General features: G+C 46.2%; 3 protein-coding genes across 5 annotated transcripts in view; 1 reads left to right on the forward strand and 2 right to left on the reverse strand.

The window, feature by feature from the left end:
• elk1 (ETS transcription factor ELK1) overlaps positions 1 to 1,091 on the reverse strand; it is a 14,037-nt gene extending 12,946 nt beyond the window's left edge. Inside the window, exon 1 of the mRNA XM_024292601.2 lies at positions 247 to 1,091. Coding sequence (XP_024148369.1) covers positions 247 to 271 — 25 coding nt within the window. The 5' untranslated portion in view covers positions 272 to 1,091. The remainder of the gene's footprint in view (positions 1 to 246) is intronic.
• A 1,465-nt stretch (positions 1,092 to 2,556) lies between these two features.
• uxt (ubiquitously-expressed, prefoldin-like chaperone) lies at positions 2,557 to 5,101 on the reverse strand. Its single transcript, XM_024292636.2, has 6 exons — positions 4,963 to 5,101; positions 4,066 to 4,147; positions 3,930 to 3,997; positions 3,750 to 3,857; positions 3,360 to 3,423; positions 2,557 to 3,283 (listed from the first exon to the last, which is right to left on the reverse strand). Exons 1-6 carry the CDS (start codon positions 5,022 to 5,024, stop codon positions 3,218 to 3,220), a joined length of 450 nt encoding a protein of 149 aa, XP_024148404.1. The 5' UTR covers positions 5,025 to 5,101; the 3' UTR covers positions 2,557 to 3,217.
• Positions 5,102 to 5,659: 558 nt separating this feature from the next.
• cdk20 (cyclin-dependent kinase 20) lies at positions 5,660 to 11,826 on the forward strand. Of its 3 annotated transcripts, XR_004948227.1 has the most exons (10): positions 5,660 to 5,902; positions 5,989 to 6,102; positions 6,979 to 7,167; positions 7,546 to 7,667; positions 7,747 to 7,809; positions 8,514 to 8,637; positions 9,774 to 9,929; positions 10,025 to 10,324; positions 10,424 to 11,044; positions 11,083 to 11,826. XR_004948227.1 is itself a non-coding variant. In XM_024292620.2 (8 exons), exons 1-8 carry the CDS (start codon positions 5,828 to 5,830, stop codon positions 10,220 to 10,222), a joined length of 1,041 nt encoding a protein of 346 aa, XP_024148388.1. In that variant the 5' UTR covers positions 5,660 to 5,827; the 3' UTR covers positions 10,223 to 11,174. The 3 variants fall into 3 exon arrangements, 1 of the variants encoding a protein (XP_024148388.1); XR_002921385.2 differs by having other exon boundaries at positions 10,025 to 11,044; positions 11,083 to 11,825; XM_024292620.2 differs by having other exon boundaries at positions 10,025 to 11,174.
• Positions 11,827 to 12,046: the final 220 nt, after the last annotated feature.

Consider the following 12,046-nt stretch of genomic DNA (forward strand, 5'->3'; position numbering starts at 1 on the left):
CCCCGAGAGCTCCAACAACTTTCTGCTCCCATCAGCACCCTCTCTGGATCAGCACCAGTTCTGGATCATCACCAGTTCTGGATCAGCACCAGCTCTGGATCAGCACCAGCTCTGATCGGGCCTGCAGCGCTGCCATAAGGCTTCAGGTGAGTCAGCCTCAGTCTGCTGCCAGCGCTGCAGAGTCACACGTGAGCACGCGCGCGGCTGCACACCTGTTGCTGCACACAAACACCAGTAGCGGCTCACCTTTGATAAGCGGGTTAGACTCCATCTTTGACGGGCTGTTTGGGTTCGGTGGCGCGCGCTCTCCGGTCTCCCCGCTGGCTCACTCCGCGTGCATGCCCCGCCGCTGTTGTGACACTGTGCGTGTGCGCGTGTTTGGAGGAGCCCCGCGCGGCTGTCAGAGTCCCGCGGATGAAAATGAGGGAGAGAGGGAGGCGACGGCAGGCAGCTTCTCCCCCGACCTGTCGACGTTATGTAACCGCGGCGAGCTGCTGCTGCCCGGCTGCGCTGCCTCCATGCTACCGCTCCCCGCGCGCCGCCAGAACCGCTCCGCCGCGGGACCCAGCGAGCCGACAGGTGCTGCTGGAGGGTCGCTAAGCGGTCCACACCCCGCGGAGGGCTGGCCGGGGTTCGATGCGTCGAACGCTGACAGTTCGGTTCGGTCCGCGCTGCGTGAGTCGGTGCGGTGAAGTGAGCCGCCGTCACGGACGTGCTCCCGACGCTGCGGAGCGCTCGCGCGCTCACGGACACAGTTTCCGTGTCCTGCTAACTTTGTCAAAGTGAACCAAAAGTAAACAGTCCAAACCCTCTCCGAGGCGGGCTCTGGTTCAGACTCCGCGGAGCTCGAACCGTCCAGTCCAGTCAGACGAGCTAGCTAGCCGCTCCGCTAGCTTAGCCAGCCTCGCTCCCCCCTCCCCGCGCAGAAAACCCGCTCAGAACCCCCGCGGTCCTCCGGTTACTGTCCACACGCGGGCAGACAGGACCTGGCCCGGTCCCGCTGCTGCCCGGAACACGGAACACCGAGAGCGGCGAGGAACAGCCGGTTAACGAGTCGGTTTCCTGTTGGGGTGGGGGGAGGAGGGGGGTGTTCTGGCTCCAGTCAAACCCGGCGGGCTTCCGGCTGACGCTCCGGTGGGGAGGAAGGACGGCCGAGTCAGTCAGAACCGGGTTCAGCGGAGACGGGGATGATTGGAACGGGATCTGGTTTGGGGGAAACTTCACTTTTAGAAAGCTGTAAGTGAAACACAAACTCTGCTGAACTTGAGACGGAGGAAAGGTCAGGGGTCACGGTCGCCCTTAAATCAGACATGTCACCAAGTCATGGCTTTCCAAGGCCCACTAAGTCTCAAGTCTTTGTCCTCAAGTCCAGAAAAGAAAGCAAGTCCAAGTCATTCAAGTCCTTTCAATGAAAGAATAACATTATTTAAACAGACCAAACATGCTTTTAATAACTGTATTTATCAACTATTACAAGCATATTACAGAAGGTTAATCGTTCATCCTCTTCAAAAATCCAAAGTAATTTCTCTAAAACAAAAACAGTTCACCACGCTTGTAATTCTGGTAACCCAGAGATGGAAAGGAACCAGGATCAAGTCTGGATATTAGATCCCGTTTTTCATTGACAATAACTGTTACACTGGAATGACACCAAGAACTGGCGCTAAGTCAGATTGAGCCCATTGCAATTTGTTGGATTGTCAAATCAAACCAATGTGGACCTAATTGGATTTGGATGTTGTGCAGAAGATCATGAGTCAAGTCATGAGTTATTGATGCTGAAGTCCAAAGCAAAACTTTGGTAAAAAGTTCGATCTTTTGTGAGTTAAAAGCACATATTATCTTATGCTGAACAACATTGGTTACTAGCTGCACTGAGATGATCCTGTTTGGCACAGAGCCTCTTTTATTTTGAAAATAAATAAAAAAATAAAAAAGATTGAAATGACATTTTGAGAGATGCTAGGTTCTTTATATTTTTGTTTTTGCCAAAAAAAAGACATAATTCTTATTTTTAAAAAAAGGGTTATGAATGCAAATCTACATTTATTTAAGACTAAAGTGAGACTCTGCGGCTCCTTCTAGGTTTTGATCAGTAGAAAACGAGTCCAAATGGCTCTTTCACTGTTAAAGGTTGCCGACCTCTGGTCTACAGTCTGTTATCCATCCACAGTTGTTGGTGACCACCTACAGTGGCTGTAAACCATCTACAGAAACGGTTACCATTCCACAGTAATTGTCCACTATCTCCAGTGGCTCGTAAACATCACCAGAAGCTGTGAGCTAAATGTTATTATCTACAGAAACTGTGTTTATACAGTTAAGCTGTGAGCCGTTTGTCAGAAGCTGATGGTCATCTAAAGTATCTTCCAGCGTTCTGTATGGTCTTTCACATATAGATTATAGTTGTAAACGATCAACAGGAGTTGTGAGCATAGACTCTGGCGTTTTGCGATCGATTCTCACCAAGTATTGATCTTTTATTGTCGTTTGAAGAGGCTGTAAAACGTTTCCAGCCCTAATTTACAACAAACAAGTCAAATGGAGAGTAAATGTTTTGACAGATAAGCTTTAGCGTGTTTTATCACATCAACCCTGAATCTTCTCTTCTGGTTGCTCCACACAAATGCGCTCCCATGTGAAGGTGAAAACAAAGGCTTCCCAACACGATGAGAGATATATTACCAACTGAACATAATCATCACCCAAACACTCACTTTTTGTGGATTTTCCTGTCAGACTTCGTGCTTCATCTTTTATCTTTCATCTGCTGTTTCTGAGCAGCAGACCTTACAGGCGGAACTTTTGCTAAGAAAACCAAATTCACTCTAAGCATCAAATCAAACCAGTGAATAACGCTTTTAGTCTGGTTACAACTCCATGATCAGACTCTGCCCTCAGCTCATGTTTCTATGCAGCAAAAGGGACGACTGTACAGTAGAGGTCATGACATCACTCTGACCCCCCCAGCATATCTGTTGCATCTAAACATAAAGAACTTTGCTGATCAACCAAACAGTTCCTCTTCCTTCCGACGAGTGGTTTTAGTTCTTTAACACGTTGAAAGTGAAAATCAGCCGTCATCTGTCAGGTGCCTCTCCCTGATTGGTGGGGGCTTCATCCGTATCAGTGTTCATCAAGTTTCTTCCAGAATAAAGGCATTTCTTTCTTCTTGGCCGGTAGGTTTGGCTCCATGACAGCCGGATGTCCAGTTTTATGACAGAATGTCTCTTCGTGGGCTGTCGACTGGGTCGCTGAGCCCCTGCAGTTCCCGCAGACCCTGAAGGATGCAAACATAGCTTAAGGTTAGCCCCAGATCCTTCATCACACTCGGGCTTTAAAAGTTGTCTACGGACCTCCAGCACCATACGGATGTTGGCTCTTATTTTGGCGGAGTCCTTCGTGAGCTGCTCTGTGAAGCTGCAAAACAAACCATCCACATTACTATCTTTGACAACAATCAACAAGTTTGATCAAAGGTTAAAACTCTCTAAGTCACACGTGTCAAAGTCAAGGCCCGGGGGCCGGATCCGGCCCTCCAGATCGTTTTATTTTATTGTTATTAATGACCCGATGTTATCTTGTGTTTATTTCTAACTTGTATAATTTTGACAAAATATATTTTCATGGATAGTAAAATATTCAAAGTTATTTAAGGTTTAAGTTGATTTATTCTGTAATAACATTCCTGCCTAGAAAACTCTATCTGGATGTCTGCAGAGGAATCCTAAGTGGGCAGGACTTACGCTGTCAGCTGACTTGTCTTCTTCTCGATGAAGCGCAGAGCCTCATCAAGAGACATCTCCACGAAGAAACCGAAGCCCACCGCTACAAAAATCCTCGACGGGTCCTCACTGCTCGACAAGAACGTGAATCAGAAACAGCAGGCGCTGTAGGGGTCAGAACCAGGTCACAAGGTCACTTACACTTCAGCCTGGACAAAGAAGTTGCAGCCCAGATCCACGTCGGTCTGCAGCCTCTGAGACCCCGCCTCCTGCGGAGACACAGTGGTTAAAGGCCCCGCCTCCTTCATCCAAAACTTCCAAACATGCATGTATGTACCTGCAGACTCTGAATGGTGTTCTTAAGCAGCAGATACTGAGAGATTTCCTCATAGACCTGGTCTCTGTGCTCAAGAACCTTCCTGTTGTAGAAGACATGAAGCATTAACTCTAGAAGGGCTGAAGAGGCTTCTGTAGGTGAGCAGCACACAGCTCTTCAGCAACAGCCTTGGAGACGCAGAAAAGAAAAAAACTAGGGATGTGTTAATGCACCCGATTAACAAATCATGATTAACTTGTTCATATTTATTAACCCAAATGAATCCCTCCTCAGGGAGCAGCAGTTCTTCGCTTTGCCTCAGCGGTGCAGTCATCCACAGCACGCATTAAAACACCACGTAAGGTTTTTTTCCCCGTATACCAGTTATTTACAAAAGAAAAAATATTCAGTCGATTTTTAGTACTATAATCTTGTTGTTTTTTGGTTTAGATCACTTTTTCACATAAAGCGGACTATTTGATCCATGGTTCGGCGCATTGTAACGGTAACACGACAAGCATCGCTGAGCCTTGACTGCAGCGGCAAAGGAAAGTGATAGATGCTTATATATAGAATATAAGTAATTGATTAGTCGACAGATGTGGCAGTCCTAGTGCGCAGTGATACAGAGCACTGACCACAACTTTATTTCTTCCAGGTCTTCGGGTTTGTTTCTTCTGGCTGCATGTCAGTAAAACTGCAGACATTAAAGTCTTTAGAGTTCTACTCATCTTACTGTTGATTTGTTTTGTGCACATAAATGAATTAAATTAAAAAATGTAACCAATTCCCGGCCCTAAAAGTAACACATTCATGGACGTCGCCGCAGTCAATCAGCTTCTTCCACACGCGCGCGTGAACGGTTCTAACAGGCCGTCCGGAACCGCTCCATGAGCAGAACCGGGAGCAGCTTCGTACCGCAGGTCTCTCCTCAGAACTTCCTCGATGAACGTTTCATACTGGAGGACCTTCTGCTCCATCCTGCAGCGGTTTGTCTTCGGCTCACACTCGCTAAGACATCCGGCCTCGCATGCAGACAGTCATGTGTAAACAAGATTCTGAACCGGAAGTACTCCGACAGACACTTCCGGGTTTCAGGATTAAGGTGTGAGTCTGTGAAGAGAAGCAGAGGAGGAAAATAAAACACATTTAATTTCTTTGTTAAACGCATTTTGTGCAAACCATTGGACTATTTGCCGTTTTTTTTCTAAAACCAACTTTCCGGGTTAAACCTTCCATCTGTAAATTTTTGAAAAAAATATGTTTTTTTTGTTTAATCGTCCGCTGTGCTTATTTATTATATAGTTTGTTCATTATATTAATGTTATTATATCAATTTTGACCCTTTTTTAACTTCATTGCCAAATAACATAATACAACAAAGTGAATGTCTCACGGAGAGACTCAAATGAATTACATTGACAGGATGACGTCACTGTAACAAATATAGCAAATAGCTGCGTATTCATTTTTGTTTAAATGTTTTTCAATAACTCGTCATGTGCCAAGTGTAACGCACCCCAGCTGTCGCGTGCGCTTTTCACATCGACACAATATTCTGGCTGTAAATGAACAAAAGACTCGTAGAGTTTTGGTTTTGTTTGATCTCAGCTGTTACCGACTGGTTACCGAGGCAACACCAGCGCTCACTTCCGGTCTCGTTCCTCACAAAATGTCGCGTTTGTTTGTGTTGGTCGGATCCCACATTTAACAACCCGTGGATTAAGCTGTAATAGAGGGACCGAACTCCAACTCCATCACAGCCCCGCAGGAGTCTGGGATCATGGAGCAGTACAGCATCCTCGGCCGGATCGGAGAAGGGGCTCACGGGATCGTGTTTAAGGCTAAACACCTGCAGGTGAGGCTTGTTTGTGCAGCTCAGTTAAAGAACACACACCTGAACAGGTGAGCATTCAAGCTGATGGCTGAGGTTGTTTCTGACAGACTGGAGAAACGGTGGCTCTTAAGAAGGTGGCTCTGAGGAGGCTGGAGGATGGCATTCCCAACCAGGCTCTGAGGGAGATCAAGGCTCTGCAGGAGATCGAGGACAACGAGCACGTGAGTGTGCAGTGCTGAACATTTACCTGTAGAAAACAACAAAACAAGAGATGACAGACATGCTAGAGACTGGGACTTGATGTTATTCACACATGATGATGGAAATTCATGTTGGTCACAGTATCAAGTGCAGCCAAGATGCAGATCGCACGTATTTTAAGTGCGTTCAAGGCTGGATTTGGTTGTTGGCTGCCAGAGACGATTATTTTAATAGTCAACTAATGACTGATTATTTTTTCCAATTAGTGAACCAATCGGGTCATGCACTCAGTGGATGTAAGACACGCATCTTAACCATCTTTAAAATATCTAGATATTTAGCGTTACCAGCAATTATGCTGTTGTAAATGCTGTAAGCTGAATTTGACTGCCGAAGTGACAATAGCTGAATATGCTGAAATTAATAGCTAAAAACGATGAAGTTGATAGCTGAAATTGCTGATGCTAATAGCGGAAAATGCTGAAGCTGATAGCTTGCTAAAATATTAGTTAAATGCCAAATTAGCCTAAAAAACTAAAAAACAGTTCAGCACTGGCTGCACGTATTTAGAAAATGACCTGCAAATTCAACAAAAAAAGCAAAGATCTGTCAGAGAGCTGATGAGAACACGGACCTAACAAATGAAGGATCCGATAAAGACTTGGTCCTCACATACACCAATCACATGATGGATTTGAGACCAAGATCCTGAAAACTTACCTGGAATAAGGACTGGACCGACACCACAGACTTCACAAAGAACCTGGACCTGACAGAGACCACAGACCTGACTCAGATAAGGAAGCTGACGGACTGACCTGTCAGAGGCTGTCCAGGTGTTACTGGTCCTTGACTTGAACAGGCTCCAGGTAAGTGACGCTTGTTTCCTCTTTCAGGTGGTAAAGTTGAAGGACGTCTTTCCTCACGGCACAGGCTTTGTCCTGGTCTTCAACTTCATGCTGTCGGATCTCTCTGAAGTGATCAGAAACCACCAGCAACATCTGACCCCAGCACAGGTCAAAGGTTACATGGTGATGCTGCTGAAGGGTGTGGCCTTTCTACACCAAAACAACATCATGCATCGGGTGAGTGGAAAACGTGTTAGTTACTCTGATGCAGCTGTAGTGGTACGTGTGGGTGAAAGGTTAGCTAAGCGCTCACTCAGCTGCACTTGGGATCTTGGGATGGTGGAGGAGAGTTTGGACTATTTCTGCTGTTTTACACCTCTTCATCACCTCTAGTTTCTCTGCAGTCACTTTGTCTGGCCTTGGTCAATCAGATTCATTAATTCATATAAAGTTGACATACTATTTTCTCGCTCTGATTTTTTTTCTTTTGTAAATAAAAACAAACATGCAGAATAACTGGTGTATATTCAAGTCAGAGGTGTGTCTCACACACAACCTGAATCCATCGGCTCCTCAGTCAGGACGATTCAACAGCAGGGTTTTCTTTTTCTGCAGGACTTGAAACCAGCCAACCTCCTCATCAGCTCCTCTGGTCACCTGAAGATTGCAGACTTTGGTTTGGCCAGGCTCTTCAGCTTACAGGGCAGCCGGCTCTACAGCCACCAGGTGGCCACCAGGTAAAGAACAGGCTGCGCTCTTTATTCACCTGGAAGCTTTGATCGTTTTGGACCAGAGTTCTGATCCGTGTGTGTTTAGGTGGTACCGAGCTCCCGAGCTGCTGTATGGAGCCCGCCGCTACAACCAGGGAGTGGACCTGTGGTAATATGATGAGGTGGAACCATTGAATGTATAAGAGAACTGGACTCAGAGACCCCTCATGTTCCAAACAGGAAGTACCTGCTGGTTCTAAGGAGCCAATATCCCATAAACTTCTATGAAATAAACAGCTGCTACTCGGTCATTCTGTTTGTCAGAGTAATAATTCTTGCTCTGGTACTTTTTGTCTTTTTAAAAACATCTTCTACACATTTTTTTTTATTGTAAATTATTCAAGTTCTAAACTGACCAATCAAATGTCTCAGTAAAACCATGTGATGTCTTCTTGCCCCACCTCCAATGTTTGATTGATAGATTCTCCCAAATCTGCTTTCAGTGGAAGGGGTGTGGCCTTCCTACAAAAACAGTATAATTGGCGACAGCTGTTGCCATAGAAACGTGACTCAGTCCAACTGTTGTCTGGTTCCAACATGGCGACGTCCGTAGTGGAAAAAAATTACGATTGAATTGGCTTAAATTCGTTGGAGCCAGAGGTAAGGCCTTTTCTATGGGTGATGTCACAGCCGCTCAGTCCAGTTTTGTTATACAGCCAATGGTGCGCAGGTGCACATAACTGTGGGTGTGAATGCAGGTGCATGTGTTAAGTCTGTGTGTGTCTTCGTGTGTCCTTGATGTGTGGAGGTTCACATATGATGCGGGTGCATGTGTTGGGATGCACACTTGCATGAGTTGTCCTTGTGTTTCAGGGCGGTGGGTTGCATCTTTGGCGAGCTCCTGAACTCGTCTCCTCTGTTCCCAGGAGAGAATGACATCGAGCAGCTCTGCTGCGTCCTGCGGGTCCTGGGAACGCCCACGGCGGAAAGCTGGCCGGTGAGATTATAGTGCCAAACAGCATGGAAGGACGTGCTGGGGCCGTTTCAAGAAGCAGGTTCTGCTGAAACTGAGTTTTTGAACTCTGAGTTAAGGAAAACCCTGAGTTTCCGGTTTCAGAAACTAGGTGAAGAGGTAATTTAAACCCGTGAAAGTGGGTCAAACCAAACCCGTTTCACAAAGTGGGTTAAGTTGAACTCAGAGTTCATCACAATGGCAACTGCGTCTGTGAATGTAACCTGGTGTGGAGCAGGTTTTCTTCATGAAACTCAGAGTTCCGCCCCTTCTTAAAGTGAAGGATGTTCAAATAGAACTTCCTCATTAAAATTTTTAAAAACATTTACATTAGAGACATCACGATTGTGTAATTACTGAGATTCCTTGTTAAATTATTAACAGATCAAACACCATTCCTTACGTAACAAGTGTCAAAATGACCTTCCTGACATTATTTAGTTCTTATCCTGAATTGAAATAATTCAAATGTAGATGTACGTATTAACTCTGCAGATATTTTCTTTCTCTGTTTTACCACTGCAGCTGTGTTTCTCTTTTTTGTGGAAAATGTGCTTGTAGTCGCATATGCTTGTAGGAACTCATCAATGTCTGTCTCCACGAAGTATGAAGCTGTCATCGTGTTTCCTGTTGCCATGGTGAATTGCAATGTCTTTGCTCCTTTGCTCAGGGCTTTTTATGGTTACGACGCTCGCGTCCAAAGGCTCAGAGTTGATTGAATCAATTCTTTTCAGCTGTTCTGAAACAGATAACTCAGAGTTTGCAAACTCTGAGTCAACTCCGAGTGCTGGTTTGAACTGAGTTTGTTCAACCTGCCTCTTGAAACGGGCCCCATGCGTCTTTTTAGATTCTGTGCACGTCCACTGTCAGGTGTCATGTGTTTCACATCATTATGAAGGCTGATGGATGAATCAGCTGATCAGATGAAAACACAGACTCCCTGTGACTCACAGAAACATGTATACCTTGATCGAGTTGATGTCATCTAGAAGTTTCTAAACTGAGGAAGTAAAGCCTGGAGTGTGCTGCCCACATCGACTGGCGTTAACTTGGCCCAGCTCAACAAAATGCCAAAAATGGGCGATCAGGCAGAGTAAAGTTAGACAACTCTGTGTCTGCAGGAGATGTTGGAACTTCCAGACTACAACAAAATCACCTTTAAGGAGAATCCTGCCATCCCATTGGAGGAGATTGTCCCGGACACGCCCCCTCAAGCCATCCACCTGCTCTACAGGTTCCTGGTGTATCCATCCAACCAGCGCTGCTCTGCCAGTGAGGTGAGCAGTGGTGTCGCGTGCTGCCCCCGGTGGATGTGAGTGGTCCTGCACCCGGGACTGTCGGTGGATTATCACCTCTGGTTTTCTCCTTGCAGGCTTTGCTCCATCCATACTTCTTCTCCTCCCCGCTTCCTGCCCACCACTCCGAGCTGCCCATCCCTCAGCGGGGGGGTAGACCCCCACACCAGCACCAGCAGGCTCCGGCTCCAGACTTCTCAGTGAATCTGCCCCTGCAGAACAGCGTGGTGGCCCCGGCGTTGCTTAAGCCCCGGGCGTTGCTGCTGCCCTCCTGAGGCTGTCACTCAGACACCTGCAGGAACCTCCTACTGCTCTCCTCTCAGTTAGCAGAGACTCCTCGTGATAGTTCTGCATCGACGTCTTCTTTTCCTTCTCAGGTCAAACATGAGAGGACAACAAAACTCCAGAAGGATTTCTAAAAAAGAACTTTCTAAAATGAAGGTGGAATATTCCTCCTCTTCTTCACTCTCCTTCAGATTTCCTCCATGAAGAATATCTGTAGTTCCTCTGTAGCTGACTGTGTGACTGAGGGTGTATTCAGACGGAAGAGTCTGTTGGTCCGGACCGAGTCTGCCTCATCTGGTCCGGATGGAGTCCTGAACCGTGCGTCTGGTATGTATTCAGACTGCTGTCAGTACAAGACGTTGTGCTGCTGCTTCGGTACGGTGGAGGCGCGCTGAGGGCGGTTACTGAGGAGACGACAATTAAGAAGCTACTCTGATAAATGTTAATGAAGTTTAGATTATCAGGAAAACAGGAGAATCAATGTGGATCAAACTTTTTAATGAACCTGCATTCATCCGACCACATTTCAGGGAGTCGCTGTTGCATCACTGCTCCGGGTTTGTCTACGGCTCTCTGTTTACATCCCATAATACCCGGTTACAGTGGCTGTTTGGGTCCAGTCGTCCCGCTCAGAGCATGGAGCCTATTCAGACAGAGGAAACTCTAGCGAACCAAAGTTCAGTCTGATTGGAAACGAACTGAGAAACCTTTAAAGATGGATAACAGAGCGGATCCATGCCCTGGACCAGGATCCACAATCAGGATCTGGATTCAGGTCTTGGAACAAGATCCCGTCCTTGACCAGGATCCAGGTTTTGGACCAGGATCCAGGACCTGGACCCGGATCCAGGATTGCCCCAGTGATTTTATTGGCTTTTGCCTTTATGTACAGCGTCCTTAAGTTTTTTTTAAGACTCTTTCAAATAAAACAGATTTGTAATATGTGCTTGTAAAACAGGATGTGTGTATCTGTGCAAGTAAAAAAACATTTTTATTATGATCACAAAGACATGAATTTCTGAGGTTCTAGGGAGCGTGCTTAAGCCTCAACTCTGGAGGGCGTGAACAAAAAGATGACACTTTCAGCATCATGGTGCAGCAGCCTGAAGCAAAGCTAGAAATGTGCACACTCAGACTCCAACATCTGTAATGGAAAGAAAAAGAAAGGTGCAGAACAAGACATGCTTGTGGATTATTCGTGTTTTCACAGTAAATCAGTGAAACGCTGCAAAGTTCTTCACAAATCTTGACACATTTGATGAAAACAACATCAGGCCGTAAACAACCTGCAGGGTGTAAAATGCTGGCCGGGAAAGCATACATGGAGCACCACAATCAAGCAGATGGAAAAATATACAGGAACATGTGCAGAATATGGACTGGAAACGCCTCTGAAATTGGCTCCTTCCTTTCCCCACACATAGGGCTCAGTATCACTAATAATTTCCAGAAATGATTCAATTCTGATTTTTTTTTAATGTATTCTTTCAATCCTTTCAATTCATTGAGTGTACACATTTCTACACATTTGATTAGAAATACATTAATAAACTACTATATGTTTTGAATAGGGCTGCACGGTGGCGCAGTGGTTAGCGCTCTCGCCTCACAGCGAGAAGGCCCCGGTTCGAATCCCGGCTGGGACCTTTCTGTGTGGAGTTTGCATGTTCTCCCCGTGCATGCATGGGTTTTCACTGGGGACTCTGGCTTCCTCCCACCGTCCAAACACATGCTTCATAGGTTCATTGCTGACTCTAAATTGCCCCTAGGTGTGAATGTGAGAGTGGATGGGTGTGTGATTGAGGCCCTGTGAC

The sequence above is a fragment of the Oryzias melastigma genome, linkage group LG7 (genome assembly GCF_002922805.2).
Source record: "Oryzias melastigma strain HK-1 linkage group LG7, ASM292280v2, whole genome shotgun sequence".
NCBI classification, from domain to species: Eukaryota; Metazoa; Chordata; class Actinopteri; order Beloniformes; family Adrianichthyidae; genus Oryzias; species Oryzias melastigma.

What these genes read in the sequence shown, in the direction of transcription:
- uxt (XM_024292636.2), bottom strand. Translation starts at nt 5,024, where the DNA reads ATGGAGCAGAAGGTCCTCCAGTATGAAACGTTCATCGAGGAAGTTCTG. An exon ending in GTTCTGAGGAGAGACCTGCG is followed by an intron (nt 4,148 to 4,962) that starts GTACGAAGCTGC and finishes CTTCTACAACAG; the next exon opens with GAAGGTTCTTGAGCACAGAG. An exon ending in TTCTTTGTCCAGGCTGAAGT is followed by an intron (nt 3,858 to 3,929) that starts GTAAGTGACCTT and finishes CTTGTCGAGCAG; the next exon opens with TGAGGACCCGTCGAGGATTT.
- cdk20 (XM_024292620.2), top strand. Translation starts at nt 5,828, where the DNA reads ATGGAGCAGTACAGCATCCTCGGCCGGATCGGAGAAGGGGCTCACGGG. An exon ending in AGATCGAGGACAACGAGCAC is followed by an intron (nt 6,103 to 6,978) that starts GTGAGTGTGCAG and finishes TTCCTCTTTCAG; the next exon opens with GTGGTAAAGTTGAAGGACGT. An exon ending in AGCCACCAGGTGGCCACCAG is followed by an intron (nt 7,668 to 7,746) that starts GTAAAGAACAGG and finishes GTGTGTGTTTAG; the next exon opens with GTGGTACCGAGCTCCCGAGC.